General features: G+C 36.4%; 1 protein-coding gene across 1 annotated transcript in view; it reads left to right on the top strand.

Moving 5' to 3' along the window:
* Window positions 1-36: 36 nt before the first annotated feature.
* The window catches only part of tgfbr1a (transforming growth factor, beta receptor 1 a), a 35,632-nt gene continuing 14,590 nt past the window's right edge, over window positions 37-21,078 (top strand). The window contains exons 1-6 of the mRNA XM_052615757.1: window positions 37-155; window positions 13,755-13,988; window positions 16,003-16,242; window positions 16,949-17,179; window positions 18,261-18,428; window positions 18,797-18,953. Coding sequence (XP_052471717.1) covers window positions 65-155; window positions 13,755-13,988; window positions 16,003-16,242; window positions 16,949-17,179; window positions 18,261-18,428; window positions 18,797-18,953 — 1,121 coding nt within the window. The 5' untranslated portion in view covers window positions 37-64. The remainder of the gene's footprint in view (window positions 156-13,754; window positions 13,989-16,002; window positions 16,243-16,948; window positions 17,180-18,260; window positions 18,429-18,796; window positions 18,954-21,078) is intronic.

Raw genomic sequence — 21,078 nt, 5'->3', positions numbered from 1 at the left:
CTTTCTCGAAGCAAAGACCCGACTACTTGAATGTGTGAGAAAAAAAACTGACCAGTCATAAAGAATGCTCTCTACCGCGATGGACGTGGGGACATTACTTAGTCGCTCGTTACTGCTGACTTTACTACTATTCACGGTGACCCAGGAGGCACGAGGTAAGTTCGCGGGACTGTAACACTTCGTAGTTTCCCCTCTCCTACATTTCTCAAGTTTTATCCGCGCGTTTCATTTATTTTCGCTTCAGAATACTACATAGGGGTGTTCAAATATGGCGCAGGTCACAGGAAGCCGCTCTGGCATGAGTGTTTAGTGATTTTCTTGCCTTCACATCGGTCACATCCACAGCAGTTAACAAGTTGTGCTTTTTTCCGACCGGGAGATGGAGCGGCTCGCAGATGCAATCGGAGCACCGCGCGAGGTTTGGATATCGCGACCCGGTATTTATTTACAATACTTCAAAGCTCCTGTTCATTTCTAACAGTCTCTAGATCAAATGTTCAGTCATCTGAAACTGTTGACCAGGTTTGCTTTCATGAGCGAGCTTGAGCAGCAGTTAACCATCAGTCGGTTCCTATTTCACGTCTGTTACGCACGTGTTTTGACAGTTTTGCTTTCACAATGCGACATTTAAAAACTCCCTATCGACTCATTTATTAATTCCAGTGGTTTAAGGGCACAGCCCAGACAGATTCTTATTCATTTTCGATCCGCACGAGTCACATCAATGTCTGCATTTCGATGCTTTATTTGTTGACGAGTTAAATGGATTAACGGTAAACCTGTTTTGCATGTTTACTTGAGTTGTAATAACAGATCGGACTATTTCTGTACGTTACAAATATCACAGGCTATTCTTAACAGAGGGTACAGAACACCAGCTATGGGATAACTGATATCTTACATCCATTATTTTTAGTTTAGTAATTTTAATGTGATCGAACGTCAATGGATGCAACAGTTTGTTTGATCAGAGGCGTTTTCTCTCGTTTCACAACAGTACACGCCCTCTAAATTGTTACAGCTATCATAGGATACTAATGGTACCTTAATCATTACGTTTAAAACCTTACAGCCATGTTTTGTGTATAACAACACATCCATTTAAATGGTTCTGTGATATATCACGAGATAACATGATGAGGCCTGTAGTTTGTATTTTGACCGGGCGCTGCAGCGACATTCCTTTACGCAAACAAATGCCTTTTACATCATGCTGTTATGTTTTTCACTCGGAACATCCTTTTAACTTTGTTTAATGTAAATTAAACACAAGAAGAAATAACAATTATTCCTTCATTCAACTATCAAGTCATAGAACAATGGGAAACGTTGCATAAGAATTTAAAAAAGGGAAAAGTAACCATAAGATAGAAATTCATCTGTAGATGAATGGTGGAAAAAAAGAAAGGGCACCCCACACAAACGATGATGAATAAATTAAGAAAGAATGTCAAAAATATTACATATTCTAGATGTGTTGATCACTTTACATTATGATATATTTATATTTATAAATGTAAAGATCCCCAAAAGCTTAAAGTTTCATATATTCTTGTGTTACTTGTTTGATATACAGTACGTGTAGCTGTGATGTCCTTGATTCAGATACATACTGTAATAGGCAGAGAAGAAACATTCTGACCGAACAGAAAGACGAGTTGTGTGAACTTGTGGTTTTGCAAGTGTTTGTCCTTCGTCTGAATGTTTTACCTGCTTCCTTTTATTATTTTATTTATTTATTCCTTCTTGTGCAGATTTGCACTGCTTGAAAGTCAGAACACAAGAAATGGATCTTATTATGTGGTATTATCATCTGGCCGTATAAACAGCTAAATTTGAGCTTGATCTATAGAAACTGGTAAATTCTCCCCAAACGTATTATTATATTAATAATAAAATTATAATAGGGTCGTATAATATGTCGGTACTATAGTGTTTACTGGCTGATATTATAGGCCGATATTGAATATTTAATTGTCATGCTAATTTCCTCTTTTTATGTTTAGATTACCTCTAAGATGTAAATAATCCATAAAAAACTGTGCATTATATTGTGATACTGTAGTATAATATTGTATTGCCTAAATTCAAGTAGCATTTAAAATGGTTGATTTTAGTACTTAGTGTTTTCTTTCAAATTTATTTAGACAAAATTGTATAGAATTTGAAAACACTTTAGCTTAGGGACCAATTATCAACACTATTAACTAGTCGTTTATTGGCATGCATTTTACTAGTATATTGACAGTTTATTAGTACTCATAAAGCATTATTAATGCCTTATTCTGCATGACCACTGTACTAAATTTGTGTCTTGTGTAATCATCAGAAAGTATATTTTGAACCACATTATCACACACATCTTAAAGGTTTGTCTCAACCTGGTATATGTTTAAAGCTACATTCATATCTGCTCTGGAAGATTATTGTCACAATCTCTAGCTGGAGTGCCTGTGAGCTTCACTAAAGGGCACTCCATTCCAGACTCTTACCACTTCACTCTGGACTCCATTTCCCATAATCCTTTGCCCGGACTCATCATTAATTGCAATCACCTGTCTCTCATCATCTCATCAGTCTCATGCTATAAGAACAGCACACACACAAGCTTGTATCGCTCATGACTGAATGTTTAGCTCTTCCGTGTTTCCTAGTTTCCATGTTCCTAAGTTTAGCCTTTCTCGTGTTTTGATCCTTGGACTGTTACCTTGTTTTTGATTGACTGCTGCCTGCCCTGATCATTGCTTTTGGATTGTCTTGTTAGATTACTCTTTTGTCTGTCCTTTGAATTTTATTGTTTGCTGGTATCTGACCCTGCCGGTACTGACTGGATCCCTACTTTTTTTAAACAACGCTTCTATCGTTACAATTACGTTCTAACAGCTCTACATTAATCACTTTTGATTACTCGAAACCCATAGGCAGTCTGAAACACATGGGGCCACATTTCTGTCCTATTGCTGTTCTGTTGAATCTCAATTATATTTGAGAGCAAGTTAGGTTTCTTCCTGTTTAAACATTAAAAGATACATCAATGTAATTATTGTTGTCAAAAGACCCGGTACCTCGGTACCAAGTCGGTACTAAAAAAATGTAAATGTGACGTTACCAGGTTTCTTTAAGTACCGGTAGTACCGAGGTCCCGTTCAAACCCGGTTCAGCGCTATGATTTCCGCGAAGCAAAAAATGTGGACGGAATCTCAAAATCCAGTCATGAAAATGAAACTTACATTTTAATATGGACAGTCACCGAATTTGTCAAAGTTAGCATAAATGAATCAAATCAAATCTCATATGGACCAGTATCTGTAAATTTTACGCCACAGAAGTTGGTTGAAATATGAATCCTGCATGTTCTACGCGTCTCTGTATGAATGAATGAATGGCAGAGACGTGAGGATTTGATTACTACATAGACTGAAGCGCGTGACGCTTGCAGTTATTTCAGCATCTGCCGTCTCAATGAGGACATAAATACAAAAACAACATCACCTGAACACCTGAGTCACTTCACAAGCATTTTACTGTTTCATTTGAGGAAAAACAGTGTCCATTTAAAGGTATTCATGGTAACCTGTCAAAATAAAAGTTCATTTTTACATAAAGGCATTGTGTTAGAAATATTACTATTATTTAGTAGAATGTATGTGATACTGCTACTACTGTAGAAATAATTAATAAAACTTAATTTTTTTAAAGAAATAAATCACACAATATTTCATCCATGTTTTTATTTTAATAGCAAATCCCCTTTATTTACCAAAAAATAAAATGTTTTTAAATTTCAATAATTAAAAGACAAATAAAATTTGGGTGAAACTTGTTTACTGTTTTTCATAATTATATTACTTGTAGAAAAACTTTAAACACAATTGTAAATAAGTATAAAGAATGGCATTGGTTTTATTTTTAGTGATAAAAAGTTTTTTTTTTTTTTAAATATGCATATTTTTGTGTTTTGCTTTGGTACCGAAATTGGTACTGAGAACCGTGGATTTTCGATGTTATCAGTACCGAATACTGACATTTGGTACCGTGACAACACTATATGTAACAAGTAATGTATTAAAAAAGACTCTCCTTAACAAAGTCCGATCACAAGTGGTCACTTCATAGACTACATACCAAGTGTAAACAGTGCTGTCACTCAATTGGCCACATGTGATCAGATCACTCAGTGGGCCTCATGTGTAAAATTTTGTATAGTTTTCATCCTAAAAGTATGCGTATGCACAAGTGGTAGATTATCAAATTTATACAAATGTATGAATCCCTGCAGAAGTTTATGTGCACAAGCTTTATTCCTTATTCCAAAATCACAGAAATTACCATATTTACCATATTTAACAACAGATTTTTAAGTATAATCTCATTTGCATACAATTTTCATATGCATATTGCTATCCAGACACATGAAACTGTGTATTGATACTGCTGAGTGTTGTGTGTGCCAAAAATATTCCTCTGCTAAAAAGTATTTTTTTAATCATTATTAAAAAAAAAATTCCTGTAAAGCATCTAAATATCCTTAATACAATAGGCAAAATTAGTAGTGATCAACCGATATTGATTTTTTTTTATAACTGATACGATACCAATTATTTGCATGTTTGTGTGCCCTTTAACTGATATGCAGAACCGATATTTATTAACTGTTATAAAGTAAATAAATTACTAAGTGAAGAAAGAACATACTTCACTTTGTTTTTTCCTCTTTTCAGTCATCTTTTTTTAAAGTGTTGTCTTTCATGTTTAAAGGAACACTCCACCGTTTTTTGAAATAGGGCTTATTCACATTATTTCCTGCATTTAGATAGGTGGGCAAATGCATTTTTGTGTCAGTGCATGCATTGTTTTAGTTTGACTGGGTCGGCGTTAGCTTAGCTTAGCACAATGAATGGAATCCTTTGTTGCCAGCTAGCATGGCCTGAGTAAAAGTGATCAAAAAATTAAAAAAAACCCACCTAATTACTTCTTGTGGCCTGCGTATTCACAACGAGTACAAATAGCGATCCAGATTAACACCAGGCGATTTCCTAGGCAGATATTGACTTGGGACTATATTATGGGGAAGCACAGGCAAAGCACTGCTGCTTAGGCGAAGCACTGCTACTTCGGCGCAGAGATATCACGCAACACATGAAATCCCACGACTTCCGTCAACATACCGTCGTGAATAGTAGCTGCCTGGCTATTTTCCTTACAGTACACGAATGGCGATTAACATGGCTGATTTTGAGAGAGACGAAGAGGGTGACTTCTCAGACAGTCAAGAACCAGAACCATACCTATTTGAACCAGAGTTTACAGAAGACGAGCTGCGTGCTTTGGAAATAGAACGACAGGAGGAGGATGTTGCGATATCTCTGCGCCGAAGTAGCAGTGCTTCGCCTAAGCAGCAGTGCTTTGCCTGTGCTTCCCCATAATATAGTCCCAAGTCAATATCTGCCTAGGAAATCGCCTAGTGTTAATCTGGATCGCTATTTGTACTCGTTGTGAATACGCAGGCCACAAGAAGTAATTAGTGGTTTTTTTTTATTTTTTTGATCACTTTTACTCAGGCCATGCTAGCTGGCAACAAAGGATTCCATTCATTGTGCTAAGCTAAGCTAACGCCGACCCAGTCAAACTAAAACAATGCATGCACTGACACAAAAATGCATTTGCATAATGTGAATAAGCCCTATTTCAAAAAACGGTGGAGTGTTCCTTTAATTTAATCTGTATATTACAATAAAAAAAACATTTTATTCATGAAAAGCATCAACAGCAACAACACTAACATTAACAATAAACAAAAATAATGTTGATGCTTAGTCATTTATTAACTACTGTTTTAGTAGGTTTATATGCTGTTTAATAACTATAGAGTCAGGAATAATTCACTGGATAATGTTAATTCACTGAATAATATTTTCTGGAATATTGGAATGTAACAAACAAAACATCATATTTTATTGAATTTCTCAACTGGAATGTTATATCAAAATGATTAATAATGTTTTTGTCCTTCTAGATTATGAAATGCCTGCTGACAGTGCGGTTTATCTATGCAGTTTACACAGAACTATACTGAAACTGTGATCGATCGCGGTGATAATAAATAATTAATTTCCATAGAGTTTTATTTATTTTGATCTTTATTAGCAAAATAATGGTTATATAGTAAATGTACAATTTAGGGTGTTTTAAACAAGTGAATCTTGTTAAAAGTTACATGCAGTGGCCATGCTGGAGCATTTCCTGAGCATCAACCTGCTGTGTGAACGGCAATATGAAAGCGGCTTCACAAGACTGATGGAGCAAATTTACAACAGAGAGAGAATTAAATTCAGCGCTTTTATTTCCAACATGCGCTCATTCATGGCTGCATATTAATTCAGAGAAAGTTATGTCTTTTAAGACTCTCACAAGTCAAGTGCACATCAGAGACTAGTCTTTATTTGAGTGAAAATGTTTACTTTTGACTCTGTTAAATCTGTAAAAAGATTTCTTCAATTTAGAACCCATAGGAATTGGAAATAGCATTATCTGACAAATCCATTAAATAAACGCATCCAGCTTAAAATTCCATGGAAATTATCTTGCAAAAAGCCATCCATCAAAAGTCTTTACTTTTTTGAACATAACATTTTTAATGCCTTTCCAATTAGTTATGTAAATTGCGTTTAAAGCTATTTAGCCTAATTTGAGCACCTTACCGTATACATTTTTATTCTAAATGTTCATGTAAATGTACAGCATGTTATTAATTTTCTTCAGATTGTTACTAGACCTCCAGAGTTTCCAAATTGCTTCCACCATTAAATAAACAAGGTCCAGAGGGTGCAGACAGCACATGTATTTTTTACTTCAAGTGTTGGTGTTGTTTGTTTTTGTTTATTTTTATAAATCCTTAGTAGGGGAAATAGTGTATGCAGTTTTTGGTTTCCAGTTCGTCTATACACATTATTTTGGGATCAGGTCCCAGGTGCAAACAGGGTCTTTGAGTCAAATGTGTCTGCCAGTTCTAGGACAGAATAACTTGTAGGTGCCAGAATTGGTTGCCTACCAATCAGAATCAGCTGGTTTCCATTTGTGCATGCCTGAGCATATTCTCTCATGTGGAAATAGCAGAGAGTCAGCGTGAATGTTTACAGAGCAGGTTATTGACTTGAACCATGCATCAGAAAATAAAATGAAATTGAATTCTCAGAAAATGTTTCCGTCAACAAATTAAAAGCCATAGACAGTAAACATACCTACAGACTAGGGTCGCACTGATTGATTAATTGATTGATTGGTGGTCTCACTTGACAAGAAAAGCAAAAATTGGCTTTGGATGTATTCCAAAGTAGTATTTTTTTCCTTCTGTCCATTATACAATCACAATTCTCTCATCGTTGTTTGTTTTGGTCATGTGGTTGAGGATCTAGAGTCCGTTTGTTGTGGTAATCTGGATTAAGTTGGTGGGTGTTTTGCTGCTGGCCACAGTGTCTTTCTGAGTGTGACTCACAGATTTGGACGCGGAGCCTCATCTGTGTAATGTTCTCCAAACTTGGCAGGTTAAGACGTCTGACTCCCTCCTCCAGACAAGCTGAATGTGCGCACGCCTAAGGTTATGTGTTCAGACAGAGCCAGAGGGCAGTCTTAAACTACAAAGTAGGGCTGGGCGATATGGCCAAAAAATGATTATGATCATTTTTCAGTCGTTAACGATAATTATCAAGGTCACATCTTAATTTATTTCAAGTGTAAAGCCAGATTTTGGCTCTAAAGTGAAAGTTGTAGAAACTTTTGATCATATTCATTCCGAATAATAGTTTTTGTTGTTGTTGTTGTTGTTTTTCCCAAACAAATCTACTGACGCACTTCTTACTGGATCGTACTGATCTTACTAAAGTGCTTTCGAACGACAACAGTGTGTGTACATGTTTGTCAGCTGAGTTACCATTATCTTGGTGATCTGGATACTGACTGATTCAGATCTGCATGTCTATGTTTTATTTTGTCTACCATCCTCTGTATTTCCTGTGCTATTAAAAGAATCTGATCTATCCTTTCCAGACTTTCAAAACAAAAACATGCTTGAAGTTGGCTACTAATGGAAATGTCAGCTCACTCAGTTATTACTCATTACATTGGCGAGGCTTTGGTTAAGTCTCTGCTGTCTGGACACGCCCACTTCCTTTTTGTTCTAGTCTGAAGAATTTTCAGTTTCATTACAGTGAGCGAGGAGACGCCCCTCCATAACATGAACTTTTCATCTTTATGCTTTAGTACATTCGAATAATCATCAGTGTTGATCTATGAACAAACCGAAGCTGAAGTGGAGATAGGGCAGACATAAGATATTACAAATATAAAATATTACAAATAATAAATAATAAATTACATACATGCATAAATAGACTAATTTTACCATGCTTTATAAGCATTGCTGGAGTACGTTGAGGTGAGGGTGTGTGAGGGTGCTTTATGGGTGGAGGCTCTGCGTGAGTAATGGGATTTTTAAAGGTAACTGAAAGCAATGAGTTCAGCAATGTGCTGCAACTACAGTTGCTAAGCGACAAAAGTAATTGATTCATTTTTTCTGTGATAGCATCGTAATTATGGAGATGAACAAAAAGTGATTTAATGTCATGAACTTTCTATCAGAAAACAGATTAACAAGGTAAACCTAAACCAATCCTTTATAGTTTGGTTCATACAGTCACCATTTGTTTTGTACATCATGTCTGTGTTGTGTTTAAAACTGAATCAATTATACATAATGGATTGCATATTCCAGGCCCCCATAATGTATTATGGCGGTTATTGATGGCAGCTTTTGATTAATAGTTTTGAAATTTGTTCGTCTGAAACTCTTATTCACTTACGACTTCATTCAGAGTAGTGACTGCGTCAACACACAGCAATACTGCATACATTATGACCCCAGTGGGTGCAGAGTGAGACACTATGTTTGACTTTCTGCTCCTTATCTCTTCTCTGAGGGAATCATTTAATTGGAACACTGTTTGATGTAAAATCTCTCACCTATAATCGATTTTATTTCAAAACTGCTTGTCAAAGTGGTGTGATTTAATTTTCTTTTTTTTTTTTTTTAATGAAGTGAAACGGTGCGTCCTTGTGAGATTCTTGTATTGGAGACAGACATCCTACACAAGTAAGATTGGTAGCCTGTTTTTCTTCTGGGCCGTAGTCACAAGAATCCAGTAACAAAAAGATAATTTTCATTACAAAAAAAATAGTTTGTGGTTTTCACAATGTCATGGATTGTTGTCAGATAAAAAACCAAAACAATAAAAATTACAAACACAACAAATTGAAACTTTAAACTTTTACAGTCAAATATACATGGAAAATATAAAAACTAATTCAAAATATTGATAAAATGTCAGTGAAAAAATAACCCTGATGTAGCCAAATTGTATCTAATTTTATTACTTTTTTAAGGAATTTTCTAGAGAATATTCAGTGACTTGCTGCCATTGCAACTGTTTCTCTGTTTGAATACCAGCATCTCAGAATTTACCCTTGGTTTCACAGACAAGGCCTAAACCTAGGCTCAGACTAAAATGCATGTCCTGTTTTAACTGTAAGAAACTGGCACTAGCATATCTTAAAATATGTCAGTACTATTGATTTGTCTCGAGATGCACACCAGTAATGTTTTATTTCGAAGGCACATTTATAAAAGCTACTAAATGTACTAATTGAACTATGGTCTAATCCTGGCTTAACCTAAGCCCTGTCTGTGATACCAGGCTTTAGAATTCTATTTAGATTTAAAGAATAGTTCACCAAAAAGGAAAATTCTGCCATACTTTACTCACCTGCAAGTCGTTTTTCTGTTGAATACACTAGGAGATATTATGAAGAATATCCTTGCATCTCTTCCTAATAAAGGACTGGGGCTGCCAAGCTAAAAAAAAACTAAACAAAAAAACATGTGATTTTAGCTTTACAGGTGTTCTGAAACCACATGGTAGATGTGTGTGGAAGGGAAACATACATTTTCAGTTGTAGTTCACAGAATATCTTGACATTTCCCCCTAATGCTTCTTCACATGTTCAGAAGTGATGTCTTATTTATGAATGAATCATACTTTTGAGTCGGACCTTTTCATTAAAATAGTTTATTCAGGTCAAATTTAGTCTGAAAGATTTGTTTACAAATCAGACTGAGTCGGTTCTTGAAATAATCTTCTTGATTCAGGATGATCAGGGAAAATCTTGCCTAATTTGTCTTCTCAGAAACATGGTATTTTCTATGGCTTCTGAAGAGCTCCTCTAAAAAAAACGACATTTAAAGGGGTCATATGATGTGATTTAAAATTTTCCTTTCTCTTTGGAGTGTTACAAGCTCTTGGTGAATAAAGAAGATCTGTGAAGTTGCAAAGACTAAAGTCTCAAATCCAAAGAGATATTCTTTATAAAAGTTAACACTCGTCGTCACATGTGGTTGCTGCAAGACCAAGGTACGTTCCTTCGTAGAATCCACCGGCCGTGCCGTTCTCAGGGCACCCGCCTCTGCTCACTCAAGCTGGCCACGGCTCACTTTAGAGTGTTAAGAAGCATAACATTTCCGTCTCACGCTTGAGGTATTCAGCCAATCACAACGCGCTGGATAGCTGACCAATCACAACACACAACACTTTTCACAGAGATGAGCCTTGTGAAAATCGACGCGTTTCAGAAGGCGGGGCATAGCGGAGAAATAATGATGTACAGTATGTGGAAATAATGTGTTTTTTTAACCTTAAACCGCATAAACACATTTCATTACACTAAATACACAAAGTAATGTTCTTTTTAGCAGCATTATATGAACCCTTTAAACAAAATAAATAATAAAAAAAATAGACATTAGCATTACATTGATGGTAAGTCAAGTCACATTTATATAGAGCTTTATACAATACAGACTGTGTCAAAGCAGCTTTACTTTGTTGAAAATAGTGTGTGATAATGTAGGACAACTGTAAACAGTCGATTTTTTATTTAAAGTCAGTGGCGTTCAGTGGATAATGTAGGACATAGGCAAACGCAATGACAAATGCAAAAGTGACGAGAATGAAAGCACAGAGGAGAGAGCAAATCAAAACACCGGTCACAAAATAGTAGTACGACAGTTAGAGGAAGATAGAGATTAAGGTTGATAAAGTTGTAAATATGGCTATTTTTCTTACACAAATTCATCGCTTCAGAATTAAAACACTTTAAGAGCTGCAAGCATCTAATATTCAGCCAATATTCATTACAATATTTATATATTTATATGTAAACCTTGTGTGTTTTTGACAGTATTAGCGCAGTCAGACGCAAAATATAACTTAGACCACTAAAACGGCGCTATTTGACAGGAAACTGGGATTTTTCGTGTTTCTTTCTGTAAAGAACAGCATTTATTTGAAACAGGAAAGTTTTGTTTGTTGGAATACTGTATTCTCCTTCAAAATATGTCAGTTGTTTTCCCCTGTAAGGAAAACAGGTTTACTGCTTCTCTCAGCTTCCAACTTGTAGGCATCTGAATTCTTTGGTTTAATTGAGGCCTGTGGCTGCTTGAGGTTTGGCCAATGCTGTCTCTGCAGGTTTGTGTCCTTGTATCTCCACAACACTAGACTTCAGACAGCATCTGGGCTGACTCAGCCCGTCTAGGAGATTGCATTGACTTTCTCCTTTTCCTGAGTAACCAGGTTAACAGGACATACTCCATGATTTAAAATGGTGTTGTTGAGTTTAGGTATTTTTAACAGTTTGACAACTCTGCTCCTAGGGACCCACTATCCTGCAAAGTTTAGTTTAGTTTGTACCAGTCCTGGGTTTTAAGTACCATGAAAGTGACTTGGCTTTTATCGACATTTCATAGTAATTTACAATCCACAGCTAACCTGCTCCAGGGCAGATTATGATTTTATTTCAAGATGTCCTTGTTATAGTGTAATCATACATTTAAGTACTGAGTAATGTACTTATATGGTTAGGGTTAGGATTAGGGTTTGGCTTAGGGTTACTTGCATGTAATTATACATAATTAATTAATTAATTATACATAAATAAGTTATTATTATAGTCAGTACATGTCACATGTATAACAAGGACACCTTATAATAAAGTGTTACATCTCAAATGGAAATTGTACCAATCAGATGTGAGCAAAGTGACACATCTGACACAGAAAAGTCACCCCCCCCCCCCCCAGTTTCTCTTCCCTCAAATTAAAGGTCACTACATAGTAAAAAATAATAAAATACAACAAAATTGTCCGGTTTTAATGATAATTACTTTAATTATTTTATATGATTTATATAATTAATATATGATTTATATAATCCCTTACGCACAAGCAATTTTAGTTTAACAATTATTATAAATCATTTATTTTAAATGAATATTAATATATACAGATAATATGTAATATAAATAAACTGTAGAATCAATAGATAATGCTTAAAAAAATTACTACACACAATAATTACATGTTAGAGTCTCTATCTCTATATAATATCAACTATATAAACTAACTTCACAAGTTTCATTTGTGACTGCACTGATCATTTCTTTTATTTGTCCCCTTTCATGGACAAGTACTTTCTTCAGTGTAAATGTGTTACTCATATTCTGATTTTTGAATCTTGCTGGGAATCGCAGAAGAAGTGATTCTCGCTTGCTTTGTGTTGCAAGGCCTGTGATTGGCTGTTCACCACTGATGTCACACATTCATGTGCATGCGCTCCACAAACTTAGGATCAAAGGCTGAGTTCACAAAAAAAGTTGATGATCAACATCATGGTACCAATAAAGCTGGATTGGTTTGGTTTGGTTTGGACCATGGCCTGTGACTTTACAAGTGATTCTGAAGACTCTGATCAGTTGTTTCAGGTGTGTTTGATGATTATTGGAGCTGAACTCTGTAAGACAGTGGGTTGTAGACCTATGGAGTAGAACAAAGTATCTTCATTTAATACACTGTCAAATGTGCTTTCCCAATTTAGATGTGTAAGGTGGGCCATTAGCAGTTCTTGATAACTGTTTTGTCTGTATTGGTTCTAGGTTAATAATGGTAAAAACATAATTTGTTGACAAAGGCATAGCAGATTTTATGAAAAACTGGAGTTGGCATGTTATAATCTATCGAAAACTATTTAGAACCACATTTTTCTATTTTTTCTATTTATTATGCACATATTGTTTTTTTTGACTTTGTATTCAGATTGAAATTTTATGTTTTATTGGAATGACAAACAGTGTATACTGTGTTGAAATATTAATTAAAAGACAACAGGAAATATCTATACCTCAAAAGATTAATTTATCACAGTGTAACTGCTTGAGTGAATGCGGTGACCAAAGATGCTTAAAAATTTGGTGACCTGTCCCTGTGTCCCCTTATACATTTAATTCCCACTACCATTCAAATGTTTGGGGTTGATAAGGTTTTTTCTCAGTGGTTTTCATAAGTCTCTTATGCTCTCATGCTTAAAAAACTATATTTATTTGAAAGAAAAACTTTTACGACATGATAAATGTTTAATTTAATTTCTCCTTACTGAATAAAAGTGTGTTTTTCTTTCAAAAATCATTTTAATGGCAGTGTACATTTTAACCCTAAATCCTTTATGATGAAAATAAAAAGCTCACATCGTCTGTGTTTTTATCACGTTATTGAATGGGAGAATCCTCTAATAACACTTCCAATGCAATGTAACAAGCCAAATATCTAAATGTGTCCTAACCTAGAGCCTCTTTCTCTCTCTCTTCTGAATCAGGACTCCTGTGTTATTGTGAGCAATGTGTAAATCGAACATGCAACACAACTGGCCTGTGTTTTGCTGTCATTACAAAGTCTGCCGGACTGTTTGTGACACAGGAGGGTCAGTGCATTCAGCAGGATGCACTTTACCCACGGGACAGGCCTTTCCAGTGCGCCCCCTCCAACAACGGAAAGCATCCGTACTGCTGCAAAACACACATGTGCAACAGGAACCCAAAAGTCACCCCAGGTGAGAAAACAATATGACCACCATTGAGTGGGTTTGTTTTGTCAAGAGATAGTGTCTCTATAATTTCATAAAAGTGCCACAATACCAGAGTTTATATTTAGAACATATTGTGTAGAATATATCCTGTGACCTTTTCACTTGTGTATCACTGAAGTAATTTTTTGTGATGTCCTTGAGCTCACAGTCACAAGACCCCATCAATGCATTTCCATGTGGCTTTTGTATATGAAGGATGCATTGCATACTGGTGTAATCTAAAAAGCTTGGTGTGCACACTGGCTCTTGTGTCATAGCTTTCATGCTCTCCACTTCACAATGATGCTAGGCTTGGCTCTTTTAAGCCAGCTGTGTTTCTTCATTTTTTTCATCAGTTTGAACAGTATGTTTTGACAAAAAAAAAATGAAAAGTGATTTGAATCTTTGATGTAATCTGCAGTCGGGGCGCCGCTATGGTTTCTGGGCCGCCTGAACAGCATGTTGACTCAGGCCCCCTTGGTAGAAATTTTTTTCGTGATTTTGCACCATTTCTATACTGTATATTTATAAATAAACTTAAAATAAACATAAAACTTAATTTTAGTTGTTTAATTAAATGTTATATTATGTTATATTATATTAAGTGTATATATATATATACACTTACTAGTATACCAGCAGAATTGCCACAGCCGAGTCAAAATCCCTTGAATAGAAATAGGCTTGGTGGGAGGGAAAAGAGTAGTGCACTTCACCAAATGTGTTTGTGTCACAGATCAAAACAATTAGTCAGTATAAATTGATTCAGCCACTTTTCACCACGGGAGCTCAAAAATACTAGCAAAGCACAAATAACAAACATGAAATACATGCCAACAGGAATAGCCTTCAACTCACTGTGACCTCTTTAATATTAATAATAGATCATTTCAGTAGTTTAACTCAAATGTATTTGGTTCAAGTTGAAATGCAGAGGAGCAGTGACTAGCATTAGAATGAGAGGATGAACAGAACAGATGCTTGAAATGTATGCTTGAATAACTGCACTCGTGCTACTCCACTAGAGTTTTTAAAGTGAAAAGAATGACTTTCAGAGTTTTAATATCCCGTGGCTATGGGAAGTCGTGGCCTAATGGTTAGAGAGTTGGACTCCCAATTGAAAGGTTGTGGGTTCAAGTCCCGGGCCGGCAGGAATTGTGGGTGGGGGAGTGCATGTACAGTTCTCTCTCCACCTTCAATACCACGACTTAGGTGCCCTTGAGCAAAAGCATTGAACCCCCAACTGCTCCCCAGGTGCCGCAACATAAATGGCTGCCCACTGCTCCGGGTGTGTGCTCACAGTGTGTGTGTGTTCACTGCTCTGTGTGTGTGCACTTTGGATGGGTTAAATGCAGAGCACAAATTCTGAGTGTGGGTCACCATACTTGGCTGAATGTCACATCACTCACTCCACTTTATTTGAAATTCGAAGTTTGTTTGCGTATTTATTTATTTTATTTTTTTCATTTTGACCAAGTCACTAGTACTACCTTTTATTACAAGTTAGTTTTTTTTTGTTGTATGAGTGTGTTTATAGTAGTGGATCTCAACATTGTTGAATCTAAAGCCCCTCTTTGTCTAATACAATATATATGAAGGGCCTCCTATCTGAGTTGAACGTCTGATACTGTTTTCTTAAAAACTTAAATATGATGTCAGTTTAATGTTGCACAATTTTTGAGTTTTAATCAATTTAATTATATTAAAACAATTTTAACATCAAACTTAAGTTTTCTAAGATCCCATAGTGCAGTGGTTCTCAACCACATTCCCGGAGGCCCCCCAACAGTGCACAATTTGCATTTCTCCTTTGACTGACGCCAAATTCAGGACTCGAAATCTCCACTAATGAGCTGATGATCTGAATCAAGTGTGTTTGGTTAAGGTGACATCAAAAACATGTAGTGTTGGGGGGCCTCCAGGAACATGGTTGGGAACCACTGATTTTTGAACCACTGGTTTACAGCCTAAGCATGTGCTTTGCTTCTTCCTGTTTCAGAGTTGCCTGAGACTGAACCCCAGTCTCTGAGTCCCATAGCTTTGGCCGCAGTGATTGCTGCCCCCATCTGCGTGCTGAGCTTCGTGCTGGTGCTGATCTTCTACATGTGCCATAATCGCTCCATCATCCACCATCGTGTGCCAAGTGAGGAAGACCCCACTATGGACCACCCGTTCCTTGCTGACGGCACCACGCTGAAGGACCTTATCTATGACATGACCACTTCTGGATCTGGCTCAGGTATTTAACAGAATCAGATCATACTATAAGCTTGATATTTTTTCCCTTTTCTGGTTTCTTAGAATCAAGTTGAACCTCTCTTATTGCTAATATGCAAATATTATCATCAAATCGTTGAATTCCCTTTCATTTTTATGTATTTGCTGGTTGTTTTTCTTGTAATATCCATCATAAACCGCAAAGTACGCTTAAGCCAATTCCATTTCCATAACTTTGTTTTCAGAGCCCCTTGGGAGCAATTGAGGATGTGTAAACTGACAGTTTAATACTCTCTTTGTGTTATGAGCCTCAAGCCAAGCTGGAAACACTGTAGGTTTTATCTTTAGTCCAGGATTTTAGTCTAGAAGCTGTCATAATTGCATTTTGTCCAAGCCAAGAACTATATATTTGGCAGCGCTTTAGATGGAATTTTTTTTTTGTTTTTTAAGCTCCTGGATGACTGTCATTATCTCATATCAAACATTGTGCATAGTAGACATATGTCAAAGATTGAATGTTTGGCTGGTTTGCATGGCTGTGTTAAATCCCTGCTGGCAGATGCCATAATTACACCGTTATGAGGGCAAAGAGTGAGAGATATCTTTCTCCACAGACAGTAGACATTGCTGTGTAATCTGACAAAATTGAATTTCCAAGTAACATATAAAATATGAATTTGTAAGCTGGAAATGGAGTTTCCCTAAATGCTTTTTCATTTCTTCTATAGGTTTGCCACTGCTAGTGCAGAGGACTATTGCCAGGACCATCATCCTCCAGGAGAGCATAGGGAAGGGTCGTTTTGGAGAGGTGTGGAGGGGCCGCTGGCGTGGAGAGGAGGTGGCAGTAAAGATCTTCTCCTCCAGAGAGGAGCGTTCTTGGTTCCGTGAGGCGGAGATCTACCAGACTGTCATGCTTCGTCATGAGAACATCCTGGGCTTTATTGCTGCAGACAACAAAGGTCAGACAACAACGAAAGCAGTTCAGTGCCATTAAGTTTGATCTACCTCATTGGTTTTCCAGAGTATGTGTGCTTATGTGGGTAGTGTTTCACATTTCTGTTTGTGATATCAGTCAATTCTACTATATATACAGTGTTATACAGTCAGGTTTCTAAAGGGATATCAATGAATAAAAAAAAAAATACAAAATAGTTGTGATTTTCAGGCTTGGAAATAATTCTCATGAAACTCAAGGAAATTTTTCTGTACAATTATCTGTAAAAAAATAAATATTGTAAGCAAAGTTTTTAATTATTATTCTCTTTATTTTTAAGCTTTCTAGGTCATTTTTAAGAAATGTTTGATTTCTGCACTGCTCTAAAATATTAAATTGATTAGATTTTTTATTTTGGTGAGTTTTTGTGTAGAGCAGGACTTCAAAAGCCAGCACAGTAACATCAGTCTATCAGTTAAAGGCAACCTGTATTATTCATTGTGTGGTAATTGAATGAAAAAATAAGCCACATTCAATTTAATTTTTCTTTTTTTTTTTCTTTTTTTTTTTGCACACTTTTTTATATATATAAAAAAAGGATTGGCTATGTGAGAATTCACCACAGAGATTTTAATAAAAGTATTTGTTAAAATCCCTTACCAGTAATTAGAAAAATCACTGAAATGTATTGGTCAAGTGGACAAGAACCCCTGTACAGTAGAGATAGACTACCTGCTTAACTAATTAAAGGGATCGTTCACCCAAAAAGGAAAAACTTTTAACATTTACTCACCCTCAACTTGTTCCAAACCTTTTTGAGTTTAGAACAAAATAAAAAACTGTTGACGGTTCCCATTGACTTGCATAATATGGAGAAAAAAAAATATTTTTTACCGTCAGCTTTTTGGTTCCCAACATTGTTAATAAGAACTTATTTTGTGTTCAATAAGAAATCAGTTCATACAGGATTGGAATGACATGCGGGTGAGGAAATAATGAAAGGCATTTCATTCCTTTTTTATCAGGTTCAGATTCAGAATATGTTTACACTCTATTATCCCTCGAAGTGCAGAACATTCAGCGGTTTCTCTCTCTGTGCATCTCAGATAACGGCACATGGACTCAGCTGTGGTTGGTTTCTGATTACCATGAGCACGGCTCGCTCTTTGACTACCTGAACAGGTACACGGTCACAGTGGAGGGCATGATCAAGCTGTCTCTCTCCACCGCTAGCGGTCTCGCTCATCTGCATATGGAGATTGTGGGCACTCAGGGTGAGTCACAATACACAAATCACTTTTCTTTTATGCATCCTGAAACATAGCCGTATTTACATGAAAAAGACCATATTTTCATAGAAATATGCTGCTTTAAGCAGTACAACACAAGTTTTCACAAAACATATTTGTGATGTTATGTATACAGTTATGTAGATGATTTTGTATTCAGTATAACATGACAGGAACAGAAACCGAGCGACCAAATAAATGTCTTGCTGTCTAATTAAGAAGAGAAGAGGGGATCTATTGATTGCTCCTGTTTCTGGTTTGGCCAAGGTGTTAGACATTTTCCATCATTAATCAGAGGAGTAATTGATTTGAAGTCGTGTTTCATGCTGTACTGTGTCATGTCCAATCCTCAGGTAAGCCTGCAATTGCCCATCGTGATGTGAAATCCAAAAACATCTTAGTGAAGAGGAATGGTACCTGCTGCATCGCTGACCTTGGATTGGCCGTGCGGCACGATTCAGCCACAGACACCATTGATATTGCACCCAACCACAGAGTGGGCACTAAAAGGTCAGTAATTCATCACTCGGCCACATTCACAGTGACGTATGCCTAGTTCCAGTCGGCAGATATGCACTCTCCTACATTTGTATTCCAATGCACAGCGGTACGGTTCATAACTGGAGTGTTTTCTTGAGCTGAGGGCTCTGTGTGCCCGTGAATACTAGTGTTGTGAAACACCCAACAATTCAAGCTTGTGTGAGATATAAAAAAGGCTATGGGGGTCAGACGCGAATGTGAGCAGTTTCGTAAGATAGCACTTTTAGCAGCTGTTTGGTATAATTTAGTGACATAACGTCACTCTTTCACCTATTTTCCTGTCTACTCAGTATTGTTCTGTGAAGTGACATAACAAAAAAGAGGAAGTGACATAACAAGCCTTTTTTGACCTTTTGACCACACACACAGTCAAAATGAAGCTGGTTTATTTTTTATTTTTTTGGCTTGCTTGTTTGTTTGTGGTCTATTTAGGGAAAAATTACAGGAAATAGATAAAATAGGACATGACAGTATATCATAAACATCCTGCCCATGAATGTTTGTGAAGGACAAAAAGTCTCTTAAGGCAATGATCGGCAATTATAATCATGAAGAAGCAATTTATGACATTTGGTTAACAATGTAAAATCATCTTTAAATTTATTTAAAAGCTTTTTTATACTTAAATCTAAGAAGAACAAAATTCTAGAGTCATTAATTTCTTGAAAATTATGTAAATGTTTAAAAACAACATGCATACAAAGTATTTTTTAACAACGTTTCTTAAAGAAATGTTTTCTATTCTTTAGTTTTAAAAATGCTTATTTGTCATTGACCCATGATTGGTGGAGGATTTTTGTTTTATTTTATTTTTTGGACAAACTCTGTTGGGAGTGGAACCTCCCACAACAGGATTGAGATCTTGGGTTGACCCAGAGGACACTCAGAGGGTGAGATGTGTGCTGTGAAGGACAGTCCTAGGGACGCCACACCCCCTGTTGTCACCACAGGAGGGTGTCACATCGAATCTAGAGCGAGAGGCTCTCAGCAGTGTGCCCATTCTCTTCTGTGCCCCCTGGACAGTATGTGCACACGCACACTTCCCCAGACTACTGCTAGGTGTGACAGGCTGTCACACACAGACACTCATATAGTGAAGTATACGACACCCGCTACCATCTCCTGCTGTGATGGTTACTCAATGTGACTTTGGAATGTCAAAGTTCTCCATCACAGCCTTCTGTCCCCCTAGGGCTCACTTGAGTGATGATGTCTCACTCCGTCTTATTGGTTTTCAAGCCTGCTATGTAACCCACAAGACACCCTCATCAGCTGAACCTTTAAAGCTCCGCCTTAAACACATGACACTGCAGTCCTATCTTAGCAACTGTTGCTATCTACCATATAGTCATCAGACAAGCTTTTTTCTTTTCTAATGCAAGTCTATGGAGGACCTGTTTTAAATCACATTTTGCTTAAATTGTAAAAAATATACTAAGCCCAGTATGCGTTGTATACATTGTTAATTTCATCTTGTTCATATCATTCGTTTGGAAAGGTGAAAAACAAGTGCAGGTTGCAAATTAATATTGGAGATCGTTTTAAAAATGTATATATTATAAATGGTACTGCCACAAATTGGAACTTGTTTTTCCTTTTCAAACACTTTTTCTTATATAACCGGACAGATGCTGAAGTCCAGTGCTCCGTACAGCCGGTCCATCCTATTTTGTGATGAGATTTATTACATTACAATGGCAGGACGTTTGAATATGGATTTGATCTGTTTGTTTGCTCTCAGAATTATGGATTTTGATTAGCTAAAATTGCTTTTACTGATCAGGTTTATATATTTTATTTATTTTTTTATTATTATTATTTATATTTGTAAATTACTGTTAAATTACAAATAAGGGTCAGTTAGGAACACTTCTGCTCACACTAATATTATTTCTTATAATCTCTTCGTAATGAGATGTGTCTCTATTCATTTGACTAAACCCTTATTTCCTTTATTAGGTTTCCCTGTTTCCACAGTTTTTAATATTGTTTAATCACATAATTTCTTGAAGAAAAACAATAGATAAAAATCCTTGGCAGTGTCGTGGCATTTTTGGAGCACATTGTACTAAAAAAGTTAAATCCTCTGGCATGC

This window comes from Carassius gibelio, chromosome A2 (assembly GCF_023724105.1).
Source record: "Carassius gibelio isolate Cgi1373 ecotype wild population from Czech Republic chromosome A2, carGib1.2-hapl.c, whole genome shotgun sequence".
NCBI lineage: Eukaryota > Metazoa > Chordata > Actinopteri > Cypriniformes > Cyprinidae > Carassius > Carassius gibelio.
The sequence above is the reverse complement of the archived record's forward strand: the minus strand, read 5'-3'. Positions and strand labels throughout refer to the sequence as shown.